Source organism: Ursus americanus, chromosome X, assembly GCF_024610735.1.
Source record: "Ursus americanus isolate L20-20 chromosome X, mUrsAme1.1.p, whole genome shotgun sequence".
NCBI lineage: Eukaryota > Metazoa > Chordata > Mammalia > Carnivora > Ursidae > Ursus > Ursus americanus.
In genome coordinates, this window is record NC_142164.1 from 33,326,303 (window position 1) to 33,342,511 (window position 16,209).

The following is a 16,209-nucleotide window of genomic DNA, read 5'->3' on the forward strand; positions in this document are numbered from 1 at the left end:
CTTGGCCTGAGATGCAAATGACCTGGGTGAGCCTTTTGGGTGGCTGGCGTATAACAAACATTGGAAGTCTGGAAGGCTAAGCTGAGATTTTAGAGATTGCACAAGCATAGTGGACTGCTTCTAGTAAATATTCAGGGCGTTTAGTTGAGACTGAAGTAAAGCCATACCCTAGCAGTAAGGAATAATCTCTAGGGGTAAGAGTAAAGTAAAACAGCATTTTCCCCAGACAAAGTCTGATACAGTATCTAGGCGATGTGCTGATAATTGAATTTTCAGTTAGAACAAAATTTAACAGTTATGAGAAAAAAGTGACACAAGTAAGAGTCTTTGTAATGTAATATCCACAATAGTGGGCACACAATAAAAAGTAAAGGATACTGAAGCAGTATCTGCTGATCAGAAGATGAAGGAGTTAACAAGAGACTCAGAAATCATGATGTATTGAAAAAAGGTAGAATAAGAAAAAGAGAACAATAACGACAAAACAGGACAAATATTAAATAACAAAAGGTTGGATTTAAACACAACCATATCAGTAATCACATTTAAAAAGATATAAATGTGGGAGGTAGAGATTATAAGATTGGATAAATAGATGAGATTTATCTATACTCTATCTACAAGAAATACAGCTTAATTATAAAGACAAACAAAGGTTAACGTAAAGGATGACTGTATAACTGGAGGTGACGTCAGTGGAAATGGTGGAATAAGGACATCAGAAAACAGTCTTCTGCATGAAAACAACAAGAATGCTGGAAAATATTCTCAAAATCAACTTTTCAGAATTCCAGAAATCAACCAAAGGCTTGTAATAATTGGGGAGAATTTATTCAAGAAAAAAGCTCTATTTGCATAAAAACAGTGTTTTGTTGCATTTAAATTTGCTTTATTCTCATTCCTCTCCCCCAAGTTTTGTTGTAGCCTTGGGAAACAATAGTCCTGCAATCATACCAAAGACTAGCAGTTTAGCCAACACTTTAGAGGCCAGAGCAGGGTTGGAGATCTTCCAAAACCCCATTCCAGGTAATTATTTTTTAACCTCTTTGGCCACTCACTGGAAAATCCCACATCCAGGGTTTGTTATACTTGACGTGACTTAGCACTCATCCATTGCAAACAGCCTTTCTCTGGGGGTCATTTATCAAAATAAATCAGTGACAATTGTGAAGCATTGTAGTTGCTTGAAGTGGTGATAACAGGTGTGGTAAAAAAAGCATGTTGAGCAAAAAATTTACAAGGAAAAGTAATGGAATGAGATGGAATGATGATTATCAGAAGGGAGGTGGATGGAGGAAAGAGTGAAGTAGATAATGAGGATTAAGGAGGGCATTTATTGTGATGAGCACTGGGTGACATATGGAAGTGTTGAATCACTATATTGCACACCTGAAAGTAATATAACACTGTATGTTAACTAACTGGAATTTAAATAAAAACTTAAAAAAAAAAAAAAACCAAAAACCTTCTGTCTAAGTACACCCAGGCCCAGATGGCTTCATTGGTTAATTTTATCAAACGTCTAAAGAAGAATTAACACCAATCATTCACTCTTCCAAAAAAATAGTAAAGGAAAGATCATTTCCCATCTAATTTTATGAGGCCAGGATTATCCTGATACCAAAAACAAAGAGATCATACAAAAAGAAAACCACAAATGCATACTTTTTCTAATATAGGTACAAAAATTCTCAACAACATACTAGTCAACTCAACTAAGTCCAATAACATACAGAAATTATTATATATCACGACCAAGTGGGATTTACCCAAGGAATGCAAGGTTGTGTCAGCATATGAAAATCAATACAACATGCCATATTAATAAAACAAAGGACAAAAATCCAATGCTATTGTTCTTGTTGTCATGGGTGAACGTGGCTCACTTAAGGAAGTGAGGATGTGTCTTGGGTATGTTGAGAACCATTCCTTTCACAGAGGTAGGAGAGAAGGAGGTATGGATGCATAAATGATCACCAATAAAGGCTTAATGGGTGGGGGGATGGGGTAACTGGTTGATGGGCATTAAGGAGGGCACTTGATGCACTGGGTGTTATATGCAACTAATGAATCACTAAATTCTACCCTGAAAATAATAATATGCTATATGTTAACTAACTTGAATTTAAATTAAAAAACCAATAAAGGCTTAAATTAAGAAAGCAAATCAGGAAATGGAGAGACGCGAAAGTGAAAAATATTAAGGAGAAATACTACGGAATACTGAGGGTGGGCTGTTGATTTGCCATGGGGAGAAAGAGAAGAATTGTAAATGATTCTCAGTTTCCTTTTGGGTAAATGGGAGATGCTATTGATGTTCACTTGAGAAACTAAAATGTGGGAGGAAGAAAAACTGGAGGTAGGGGAAGGTTTTGAGTCCAACTTGGCAAGATGGCATTTGAGATACATTGCCAGCATTCATCTCTTTACCTTTATACATCCAAAACTAGAGATCTGGATATAATCTGGATAGAAATAGAAATGTTCACTTGAGAGACATCAGTAGATAGATTTTAGTTTTTTTTTGTGGATGAAGTAAGCCAGGAAAACTATAAGCAACTGGAAAGAATAGACTCTTGGGGAAGAGTGAGAGTAAAGCAGAAAAGGAAGAGAATAAATAAGAGCAGACAGAAAGATAAGAGTGAAGAAAACCGGGGCGCCTGGGTGGCTCAGTCGTTAAGCATCTGGCTTCAGCTCAGGGCGTGATCCCGGAGTCCTGGGATGGAGCCCCACATCAGGCTCCTCCACTGGAAGCCTGCTTCTTCCTCTCCCAGTTCCCCTGCTTGTGTTTCACCTCTCGCTGGCTGTCTCTCTCTCTGTCAAATGAAGAAATAAAATCTTTAAAAAAAAAGAGTGAAGAAAACCAAAGAAAAATGATATCATAGCTTGCAGAGGAAGAGGGAATTATGAGGAAAGCATCGTTAACAGTTTCAAATTCCACAGAGGAAGCTAAAGTTGGAAACACAGCTCTTAAAAAGTGTGGCCCATGGATAGCTGGGTGTCTCTAAGACTCTTTCAATGGTATTGTGAAATCAAAACTACTTCCATAATAATCTTACTGTGTTATTTGCTGTTTTTACTGTGTTTACATTTTTAGCGACAGTGCAAAATAATAGTGGGTAAAACTGCTGGTGCTTTAGCATGAATCAGGCTAGTGACGCCAAATTGTACAGGTAATCATTGTTTTGTTCACCACCACACACTTTCAAGGAAAAAAAGCCAGTTTTACCCAAGAATGTCCTTAGTGAAGCAGTAAAAAATATTAATTTTACTAAATTTTGACTCTTTTAATAAACCATGTGATGAAATGAAAATAGACATAGAGCCCTTCTGCCGCATACTGATCTAAGGTGGTTACTTTGAGGAAAAGCACTTATGCAGTTGTTCGAGTTGGAGGATGCACTAGATTCTTTTCCCATGGAATAACAGCTTTCTCTGAAAGAATGACTGCCAGACACACTGGCATTATTCATACTTGGATATTTGGCAGCTATGTTCTTAAAAATGATTGTGTTGAACCTGTCAGGTCAAGGAAAAAGACAGATGGTATTTACCGTTAATGATAAAATTTGAGCTTGCAAGGGAATATTGGAACTTTGGAAAACTTGTACACACCCCTGGGAGTGTGACACTTCTCCAATATTTGGAGACTTTTCTGACAAGATTGGTAGGGATTATTAATGCATGTGATTTTTTTATATTGTATTAACATTTGGGAGATCTGCATAACTCAGGGAACCAATATTTTCTGAATGACCTATGCTTGATGTTACAAGATAATGCATGGGTAAAATATCAAAGCGCAAGACAGATTAGTGGATTTTAATGTAACAGCATATGAAAAAAAAATCAGTGATATGGTTTCCAATTACATATTCCAACTGAATTTAAGAAACGAAAAAACTTGCTGAGTTTTAGTGAGTATCAAAGAAAATGTCCACTATTATCTGAAAACATTATTAACATACTTTCCTATATTGAAGTTACCTATCTGAGGATATGTATTTTCTTCACATAATTCAGCCAATGCAACTCATTGAGACAGATTAGATGCAGAAGCAGAGATGAGAAACTTGCTGTCTTCTATTAAGCCGGATGATAAAGAGATTTTTAAAAGTCTAAGAAAATGTCATTCTTTACTAACTTCATTTATTTTTGGAAAATGCAGTGATTTTTCATAGAGCTATGTTATTTATGTTAGCATATAATGTTTCTTGTTTTTTAAATAAATCCATACATAAATAAAATGTTCTCAATTTTAATTTCTAGGACAATAAGTATTGATAGATATAACTCACATAAACCAAAGCTCATTGGGGTCTTCAATAGTTTAAGTGTGTAAAGAGATCTTGAAACCAAAAAGTTTAAGAACTGATGAATTAGACAATTAAGAAGTCACTAATGAACTTACAGAGAACAGTGGATTGATAGAGCTACAAAATTAATTCTTATGAGATGACTTATAAATGGCAACAAGGAAGACATGAAAATTACCATATGATAAGCTTGGCTGTAAAGCCTAAGAGACAGACTGGCCATAATTTAAATTAGTATGTAAATTAGAGAAAGTATTTTTTTTAGAATTCAGTTAACTTCTTCCTAGATTATTTTATAAATTTAAAGAGACCCCTATCAAAATACAAACAGGATTTTAAAATGGGACTAGGAAAGTTAATGTTAAAGCTCATACGGAAAATTAAACATTCCAGCTCTAAGAGATAAGAGTTACGAGTGAAAATGAACCATATCAGATGACAAAATTTATTATGAAATTTTCATAATTAAAACAGTGGGGAATTGGCACATGAATGGACACACTATTGGAATACAATGTGAACTTCAGAAATAGGCTCAGATATGGAAGAAAATTTAATATACTATAAAGATGGCATTGTAAATTACAGACTACATAAACTTTTTAAATAAACAGCATGAGGCAACTGAATGATTATATGGAAGAAGATAAAATTGAATGCATATCTCACCACATACAAAAATAAACTCTAAATGAATCATAGATCTAAATGTGAAAAATGAGGTAAATATGTGTGATTTATGGTCTAACCTGAGTGTGGGGCAAGAATTTATAACAATCACTCCATATAGAAATGGAATCGGACTGATAAAATGAACTACAAAAAGGAATAATTCTGCATGGCAGAAGCCTCAAAGCAATAGCAAATAGTAAACACAGAAAAAATATTTTCTTTTATAACATGTAAAATGTTTATTATCTGTGATGTATCAAGAGCTATTGAAATTAAGAAAGAAAAGGGTTAAAAAATAGAAAAATGAGCAAAGGGTACACTTTGCAAAAAACTAATTTAGCAATGGCACTTAAGTGTATGACACCAAGCTCAGCTTCTTTCATGACAAAGTAGATGCAAACTGAAACCACACTGAATTGATATTTCTCACCTACTGGATTGGCAAAGTTTTAGAAGTTTGAAGACGCACCTTTTAGCAAGACTTCGAAACAGGCTCTCGTACATTTCTAGTAGGAATGAAAAATGGTTCAACCCCTTACTAATCGTTATGTATACATTTACTTCTTGATAAATTAAGAATTTCTGTGAGGAATTTTTGTTGAAATTAAATTTCCAAAAGTATGAAACATATACAGAGTGAGAGGTATGCCGAGTGGTATGCAAATGATTATTTTTTGGTGGAATTATTGGTAATTGCAAAGTATTAGAAGCAACTTCAAATGCTCATACTACACAGGAAATTGGTTAAATAAATTATGATGTATCTACCCAGTGCAGTACTAGTGAGTGTAAAAAATAGAAGAAATTTGGCTTTTAAATGCAGTATTTTGGCCATTTTCATGATATTCGGGGTTACATCTACCATCTTGGTGTGAGTTGATATAGAGTGGTTCCAGGACATACTATCAAGTGAAAAATGTCAACATGTTAACACGTATGTAGTATTTTATTTTTTATCTAAGAAAAGAAAAACAATATATGTGGGGCTTTTGTTTTTTTGTTTTGTTTTGTTTTGTTTTGTTGCAAAAATAAACTCTAGCAGTGTACTCCAGAAATTAGTGAATGGGTTAACCAAGAGATAGAAGAGAGACTGACATGTCTCTGGGTATACTGTTTGTGTAGTTTTGACTTTTGGAACATAATATATTTTTTGTTTTTATTTTAATTCTAGTTAGTTAACATACATGTAGTTTCAGGTGTACAATATACTGATTCCACACTTCCATATGTCACCTTCTGCTCATCACAATGCATTCCTGAATTTCCACCACCTATTCAACCCATCCTCCCTATCCCCTCCCCTCTGGTAACCATCAGATTGTTCTCTATAATTAAAACTGTTTCTTGCTTTGACTCTCTTTCTCTCTCTCTCACTCTCATTTTCTTCCTTTGCTTGTTTTGTTTCTTAAATTCCACATATGAGTGAAATCATATGGTATGGAACATGATATTAAGGTTTAACATGTTAAAAAATAAAGTCGACAATGTGGGGTAAATCAATATTGAGTGTATACAGAAACCAAAAAATCTTTAACTAGACATTTGGTAACAGAACCACACAGAAGAAAAAAAATTCAAACTAATCCTAGCATTTTGAACATAATGCTTTGGCTTTCCCACCCTTTGTGGGAAACATTCTAAAGACAAAAAGAAAAAAAATAATTGCAATAACAGTTTTAAAATAGCATTTTAGGGGCGCCTGGGTGGCACAGCGGTTAAGCGTCTGCCTTCGGCTCAGGGCGTGATCCCGGTGTCATGGGATCGAGCCCCACATCAGGCTCCTCCGCTATGAGCCTGCTTCTTCCTCTCCCCTGCCTGTGTTCCCTCTCTCGCTGGCTGTCTCTATCTCTGTCGAATAAATAAATAAAAAATCTTTAAAAAAAAATAAATAAAATCTTAAAAAAAATAAAATAGCATTTTATTTATTGTACTGTTATGAGGATAGAAATTCTGAAATGAATCTGTTGTATTGTAGGATTTAAAAATATAAATAATACATAAATAAATATTTTGACGCTTTTTGGGAACCAAGTTGCTCACTGTGAGAAAAATGAGGAATAATAAGGACTTAGGAAAGTAGCAGAAGAATTCTGTGTTACTGGATTGTGATTAAAGGCATAAACGCATAGAAGCAAAAATGTCCTAGTAGTAATGAGCATAACTAGATTCCATATCTGGTTTTAAAAACAATTGACCACTAAAAAGAACAAAGATTCCTTACATGAGAGGACTGATTTCAGAACTGGGGCATGGAAAGTAAAAGGTGAATCTGGCATAATTCTTGCCAGAAAGTAAGTGCTCAAAAACTGTTTACATAATAAAAGGAGTTCTCATGAAATAATCTAGGATGATTTGAGCATCAAAATAATTAAGTACAGCAATGACTTAAGTTATATTGATTACAAAAGAATTCAAAAGTTTTTACCAATATGAATAAATAAATGACAAAGGGTGGGAGGGAAAACTCTTCCTTACAGTATAATGCTAAGAAAGGAAGAAAGAATGATAAAGTAAGAAAAATTATCATTCTATAATCACATAATAATAAATGATTTAGGGAAGAATTATCAATGGATTTTTAATCTACTGGGTCACAGTTTGTTGGAAAGTAATTTCTTAATTTCCAAATACATGCAGATTTTCTAGTTATCTTTTGATAAACATAGAAATGTTTATCTCATTTGAATTTCAGCCAAAGAATATGCACTTTATGATTCCAACACTTTGAAATTTATTGAGAATTGATTTATAGCCAAATATATGGTCAATTTTGATAAATATTTCTTGTTCAATTGATGGGAATATATATTTTTCACTTGTTAATGAGTTGTGCTATGTTCATTGTTCTCATGCAATTATTGAAAAAGGTGTGTTAAAATTTCACGCCGTGATTGTAGATTTGTCTGTTGTCATTGTTCTGTCCATTTTTGATTTAGTAATGTTGAAGCTATATTATTATAAACATACAAGTTCATTATGTTATGTCTTTCAGATGAATTAAATCTTTTATCATTATGAAATAAACTTTCTTTAAAATATTTTTTTGCTGAAAAGTCTATTCCGTCAGATTATTAATATAGTTACACAACTTTTCTGTCAGTTACTGTTTGTGTGGCATGCCTATTTTTATTTCTCACTTCACTTTCCTTGTGATTTATATATGCCTCTCATAAACACATAGTTGGATTATTTTTTCAAATCCTGTCTGACAATCTTAGAACATTGAATTCCATTTACAATTAGTATAATTAGTGATACATTTGGTTTCAATTCTGCCATCTTAGTACGTTTTTATATTTCTCCACCTGAACTGTGTTTTCTATCTTTTATTGCCCCCTATTGGATTTGCTTTGTTATTCTATAATATTCCTCTAAATTTGGAAGTTAAACATTCCTTTTCTATTAGTGATTGCCTTTGAATGTACAAGTTATACCTTATGCATCAAAGCTTAATATTAAATATCATTTTTATCTTTCTCTTGGACAATGAAAAAAGCTTACTTTCAACCTGTTTCCTTATATGCTATTGTTCTGTGAATTTTAGTTCCATATATATTCTGAGCTTCAGAAGACATAATTATTTTTGTTTTATACAGTCAATGTTTATTCACATTTAACCACACATTTACCATTTCTTTTCTTTCAGCTATTTATTTTTTTAATTGAGTATAGCTGACACACAATGTTACGTTTGTTTCAGGTGTACAACACAATAATTCAGCAGGTATCATTTTCATTGTTCTTGTTTCTTGCACCTCCAATCTTCCATCTGTGACCATTTTCCTTTGTTTTAAGAACATCCTTTAGGATTTCTCTAAGTAAGAGTATGATTTTATCTTGTTCTCCTGACTTTTGCTTGCCAGAGAAAGTCTTCATTTCACTTCAATTCCTGAGGTATAATTTTGCTGAGTATATGGTTTTAATTTAGCATTCACTTTTTATCAGCACATCGACACTGTCATTTCAATAACTAGTTTTCATTGCTGCTGTTGAGAAGACATTCATCCATCTTATCATAATTCTATTGAAGATGATCTCTTTCTTTTTTCTCTTTAAAATCGATTTTTTTCTTTTTTTCTGTAATGTTGTTATGAGGCGCCCAAATGTTGATTTCTTCTTATTCATTCTGCTTGAAGTTTGTTGAGCTCTTTCAATGTGAGAATCAGTGTCTTTCTTCAATTCCCAAAGCCATTATTTCTTCAAATACTGCTTTTTTGCCATTCTTTTCTCACCTTGTAAAAGTCTTCTCGGTTTATTTCGTTTTTAAGATTTATCTATTTATTTTGGAGAGATTGAGAGCACACGCCATGGGGGGAAGGGCAGAGGGAGAGGGAGAGAGAAACTTAAGCAGACTCCCTGCTGAGAGTGGAGCCTAATGCGGGGCTTCATCTCATGACCTGAGATCACAACCTGAGCTGAAACCAAGAGTTAGATGCTTAACCGACTGCACCACCCAGGTTGTATGTCTGTTCTTACTCTTTCTTCTCTCTTTTGTATCCTTTCAATCCTCCTTGCCTCATTCATCGCTGTTTCTTCTAATCGACCTCCAATAATGCTCTTTTTGGTTATGTCTAAACTGCCTTTGAGGTCTTGGGTTTTTGTGTTATGCCTAAGCTCCAGATTTTTCAGCTGCTTCTCAAATCTTAAATGTCCCTGTTTGTGGTTTGTAGCTTCTTGCTGAAATATTTAAATTCAGCTTATAATTTTCATATGCAGAATTCAAATAGTTCTTTAAAGTCTATGTCTGGTAATTCCACTACCTTGAGTGTCAGTGAGTTTGTATTATCTTTTATTATGTTATATCTGATTCATGTTGTTTTGTCTTTTCACGTGTCTGTTTATCATTGTACTCTAGCTACTGGAATTGAAAATTATTAAGAGAAATAATTTGAAGTGTACAGTGATTTTTTTGCTTATATCAGAGAAAACAGAAACTTGAAAAATATGAAATCACCTTAATCCAATTTTCAGGCTTCAGATTTTTATTGGTTACACACATAACTTAATCCTGGCCTGAATTCCATGTCAAGAGTAGTTTAAGTCTAGTCCATGCTTATTTCTAGTGTATAGGCCTTCGGCATCAAAAAAATAAGCTCAAGTTGGTCCACCCTTGTCATGCTCTGTATTCCTGCTTTAGTCCTTCTTTGCTTGTGAGAATGTGAAATGAGCTTCTCAACATTCAGTTGCATCCTCAGGTTTGCAAATGCATCCTTGGCAAAAGTGACCCAAAAGTCATAGTCATTCTTCCTGGATTTCTGTCTTTTTCTGGATCTTTCACTATCTTATTAGCTTCTCAATGCTAATAGTATTTTTTACAACCTTTTTTTTTTGTCTTTAACACAAACATCATTGTGGAGTGGCCATCTGTCATTATTAGAGGCTGATGCCCCTAATACTCTAATTTAATTCAGCTGTATATTTCTTTTGTAAGCACCGTAAAAACTGGCATCTTTTTAGATGAGCTCTTCGGAGTGGAGAAAGTAAAATCTGTGAGCCCTCGAATATGTAGGTCCAGTTGTGTAAATAGATTCACTTTTTTTCTGGGAGAAGTTTTATTGCTTTTTATCCAGAAGTATGTGTTGTTTGTGTGTGTTCACCTACGATAGAACAATCTTAAAACTAAATTTATTTTATCAATAAACCCAGAGTCAAAATCTTTAGACGGTATCAGTGAAGATGGTATAGATGACTTGATCTTGTTCTAAACTTTACCAGAACCTTTTATAGAAACATAACTCTGAAGAGGAATTAGTTAATGAGACACCAAATGTAAGTTCCAACTGGAAGAGGAGGAAGGAAAAGGGAAAAAAAAGATTGTAAAAGCCTTACAGTCCAGTTGGTTAAGTTTTGCAACTTGAATATTAGCGTTTTAAAGGCATTTGTGAATATCTCAATCATAAGCAATAAGATGATCATTTATCTCCTTTCAACCTCCCCCAAATCTTTAAAAAATGGTATTTTTCTCTTTTTGTATAAGCAGAATCTAAGAAGATATTTAAAAATAGAGGCAAAATAGTATATTTTAGGTCAATTAACCGTACAAATTTAGACACGTTTACTTCATGAAGATTCATGTGACACTACTCATTTTTCCACTCAAGAAGATGTGGAAGCAAAATAAAAATATTAAGATTAGTATTTTGTGATAGATCTATCTTTTGGAAGATTTTAAGGCTATATTTAAAAAATTTAGACTATCATATATCTTTGTCTTCAAATCGTTTTAAATATCTCAAAAATTATCTGTGTTGCAGAATTCATTGGCATATTAACGCATAAAATAATTTAGCAGCATAAATAGAAACTTTACATTTACATATTAATATACATTACATTTCTTTCATTATTGTTAACCTAAATATCAGATACATAGGTTAAGAATAATTCTTAAATAGAATCCCGATTAAACGCAAATGTTACCAGTCGACGTCTGTACGTTGTTCACAGTACATAATCCGAAAGTATTGAGCATAGCCGCTGCAATTCTAATGGCCAAGAAAGTTATTTACCTATCGAAATTGCCCAAACAATAGCAATCTTCATGATGGCCTTAGTCCGCGAATTGAAACGGCTATGCTCAATAGGATTACGTATTGCTACATACCGATCCAGCGAGATAGCGCAGAGGTGCATGATGGACGCTGTAGAAAATAAAACATCCAAAGAAATCCAGACGGGGCACAAATATCTAGGTAGTGGCCAGACATAATCTGAAAGAGAAAAGAGAGAAGACAAGAACATATTACCCAAATTAAACCATCTAGCTTTACACTTTAGTCTACTTATTTTTTTCCTCTCATAATCTAAGTTTTTTAAAGAAAGTGAAATTTGGGAAACATTATTTTCCATAGTAATGATAATGATGATAATGCCTTCAGTGTTACATGCATTATTTCTTACTGAGATAAAATTTACATAACATAAAATTAATCATTTAAAAGTGTACAGTCCTGTGGCATTTAGTACATTTACAATATTATGCAACCATCACTTCTTTCTAGTTTCAAAACATTTCATCTTTCCAAAAGGAAACCACTATTCATTAAGCAGTCACTCCCTATCTCCCCTCCCCCAGCCCCTGAAAATTTCTAATCTGTTTTTTGTCTCTATAGATTTAACTAGTCAAGATATTTCATACAAAAGGAATCATAAATAGGTGCCTGGCTTCTTTCAATAACACCGTTTTCAAGGTTTATCCGTTTTGTAGCATGTATTAGTACTTTATTCTTTTTTATGGCTAATGCTTTTATTGAGATTTTTTTTTAATGTTCTTGTAAATAGAATCCTTTTTTAAATTTCCTTTATGGACGGTACATTGCTAGTATGTAGAACTATAACTGCTTTTCATGTGTTAATCTTGTATCTTGCAACTTTGCCGAATTCATTTACTAGATCTATTTTTGTGTGTAGGGTTCCTTAGGATTTTCTGCTTACAACATCATGCCATCTTTGAATAGAGATAATTTTACTTTTTCTTTTCCGATTTTCTTTTGCTTTTTATTTTCTTTCTTGCTTAAGTGCTCTATATACAATTTCTAGTACAATGTTGACTGGAAGTAGTAAACACAGCCATCTTGTTATTCCGAATCTGAAAAGAAAATCTTTCATTCTTTCACAATTAAGTAGGATGTTGGCTGTGGGTTTTTCATAAATGCTTTTTATCATGTTGAGGAAGTTCCCTTCTATTTCTAGTCTGTTGAGTGTTTTTATCATAGAAGAGTAATGAATTTCGTCAAATGCTTTTTTTGTATCAGTTGAGATGATCTTGTGATTTTCTTACCTTAATTCTATTAATGAGATGCATTACACTGGTTGATTTTTACATGTTAAGCCATCTTTGCATTCCTGTGATAAATCTCACTTGGTCATGGTGTATACTATGATGTTATATTTAGTTTGCTAGTATTTTGTTGAGGATTTTTGCATCTATATTTATAAGTAATATTGGTTTATACCTGTCTTTTCTTGTAATGTCATTATCTGGCTTTAGTATTTGGATAATGCTGGTCTCATCGAATGAGTTACAAAGTGTTCCTGCTTCTTCTATGTTGTAGGAGTTTGATTAGAATTGGTGTTCATTCTTTAAATGTTTGGCAAAATTTGTCAGTGAGGCCATGTGGTCTGGACTTTCTTGTTTTTCTTTTCTTCTATTCTCTATTTTGTTTATCTCCATTTTAATCTTTACCATTTTCTTTCTTTTGATAGTTTGGGTTAAGTTTGTTCTAGTTCCTTAAGATCTAGAGTCAGGTGATTGATTTGGGATCTTTCTTCTTTTTAAATGTAGGCATTTACAGCTATAAATTTCTGTCAGAGCACTGCATTTGCTGTACCCTGTAAGTTTTGATAAGTTTCATTTCATTCTTCTCAAAATATTTTCTAATTTCATTTGTAATTTCTTCTTTGATCTATTGGTTGTTTAATAGTGACTGTGGTGTTTAATTTCCACATATTTATGAATTTATCAGTTTTCTTTTGTTATTGATTGCTAGTTTCATTTCAGTTTGGAGAAGATCCTTTGAATACTGATATTTAAAAATTTTAATGCTTGTTTTGAATATGATCTATCCCGGAGAATGTTGCATATGCACTTAAGAAAAATGTTTTTTTCTGCTGTTGTTGGATAGGGTGTTCTATACACGTTTGATGGGATTGGTTGATTCATAGTATTGTTCAAGTCTTCTATTTTCCTATTTATCCATCCTGTTAGTTGTTTTATTCATTATTGAAAATATTCATGTCTCCAAATATTATTTTAGATCTTTTCCTCCCTTCATTTTTGTCAGTTTCACTTCCTCTTTGTTATTGGATGCATATATATTTGAAATTATTATATCTTCTTTTTTTTTTAAAGATTTTATTTATTTATTTTGACAGAGATAGAGACAGCCAGCAAGAGAGGGAACACAAGCAGGGGGAGTGGGAGAGGAAGAAGCAGGCTCATAGCGGAGAGGCCTGATGTGGGGCTCGATCCCATAACGCCGGGATCACGCCCTGAGCCGAAGGCAGACGCTTAACCACTGTGCCACCCAGGCGCCCCTGAAATTATTATATCTTCTTGATGCTTTGACGCTTTTATCAATATATATTGTCCTTTTTTGTCTCTCATAACAATTTTTGCCTTGGGTTCTATTTTTCTGATCCTAATACAGCCACCTCAGCTTTTATTGGTTACTATTTGCATGGAATATCTTTTCCATACTTTTACTTTAACCTATTTGTGACTTTGAATCTAAAATGAACCTCTTATTGACAGCATATACAGGAAGGTTCTTTTTTAATCCATTCTGGCATCATGTATTTTTAACAATTCTGCTAGTCTTTGCCTTATAACTGGACAGTTTAGTCCATGTACATTGAAAATAATTACAGCTACAGAAGGATTTATTCCTACCATTTGTTATTTGTTTTTATATGATACATACCATTTCCTCATAAATATTTTTGTTATTCACTTTATTTGTGATTAATTGATTTTCATAGGGTAACTTTTGATTTTTTTCTTGCTTCTTTTTCTGTATATTATTTTAGTTTTTTTCTTAACTTGGAAATTAAAATGGTAACCTTAACTTTACAACAACCAAATTTTAATTAATACTAATTTTGTTTCAGTAGTATACAAATTTTTGGTCTGTTACATCTCTTTCTGTCTTTGTTATTGTCACAAATTACAACTTTACACATTGTGTGGCCATTAATATAAATTTATAAGTATTACTTTAGGTATTTACCTTTTATATAAGATAGTAAATAAAAAAAGGAATAATCCCAAAGCTAGAAAAGAAATAAGAAGGTAAGTAATCTCATTAAGTTAACATGTATGAAAAGATGAAGGACTATAGAAAAGTTTAAAAGTTCCCATAATTCATTTCATAAAACAATATAGTACCAATATCAAAACCTATAAAACACTGAAAAAATGAGACTAGAGACAAATTACATTCATTGATATAGATTCAAAGTTACAAACAAAATATTAACAAATAGAATTCAGCAAAGTGTCGAAGGAATAATACACCATGTAAAAACAAAAACTATTTCAGGAATGCAGTGGTAATTCAATATCATAAAAATCTGCCAATATAATACCTTATATTAACATTTGTAAAGACATTTTATGATCTTTTAATAGATATTGAAGAATGGTTTGATAAAATACTGAAGTTATTCCTAATTACAATTTTAATTATATAGTGATGAAAGGAATCCTCTTAAATTTTATAATTTACCAAAAACCAATAACAAAAATTATGAACAATAATGCAATAAACACATTTCAATTACATTAAATTCAGAAATTGGACAGGACAAAAATTTACAGTCTTCAAAGCAGCTACCATAACCATGCTCAATGAAGAAAAGGCGAAAGCTCTTGAAACAGAAAGAGGACATCTCAAATAAGAAGTAGAACTTATAAAAAGAACCAAATGGAGAATTTAGAGTTGAAAAAATATATAATATCTGAAAGAAGAAAATCACTGTATGGTCTTAATAAAAGAATGGAGATGACAGATGAAGAACCATTAAAACTGAATACAGATTAATAAAAATTATCCAAACCGAAGAACAGTGAGAAAAAAATTGAAAATAAATTTAGGGACCTATGGAACAATATGTAGATTTGTAACATTTGTGCCACTGGAATCTGAGGGGAAAAAATTGATACAGAAAAAATATTTGAAGAAATAATGGTTTAAAACATCCCATATTTGATGAAAAACAAATTTACTGATTTAAGAAGTTCTGCAAAATCCAAATGGCTAAATTCAAAGATAATCATGCCTAGATACATCATAATCTGGTGAAAACAAAAGATAAAGGAAAACATCTTGAAGCAGCTGAGAAAAATGACTCTTTAGGTATAGGAAGCAATGGCTTGAACAACTTCAGATCTTTCATCAGAAATCATGGAGGCCAGAAGGCAGTATAATCATAATCCCGAATTCTATATCCAATGAAAATATCTTCAAAAAAATGTGAAATAAAGAAATTTTCATTTGAGGGGAAACAATGAACTGATTGACAGGAGACTTGCTCTAAAAAATGCTAAAAGATGTTCTTCAGAAAGAAAGAAATTATACTACAAGAAAACTTGTAAACTTCACGAATGAATGAATGAACAACAGATTGGTAAATAATTTGGGAAATATAATAGATTATTTTTCTTATCTTGGGTCTTTAAAATACATGTGACTATTAAAAATTATAACATTGCCTGAGAAGG

General features: G+C 32.6%; 1 protein-coding gene across 1 annotated transcript in view; it reads right to left on the bottom strand.

Annotated features, from left to right (window-relative positions):
• HTR2C (5-hydroxytryptamine receptor 2C) overlaps nt 1-16,209 on the bottom strand; it is a 147,026-nt gene that overhangs the window by 50,610 nt on the left and 80,207 nt on the right. The window contains exon 3 of the mRNA XM_045804981.2: nt 11,498-11,698. Within this exon, the coding sequence (XP_045660937.1) occupies nt 11,498-11,698 (201 nt within the window). The remainder of the gene's footprint in view (nt 1-11,497; nt 11,699-16,209) is intronic.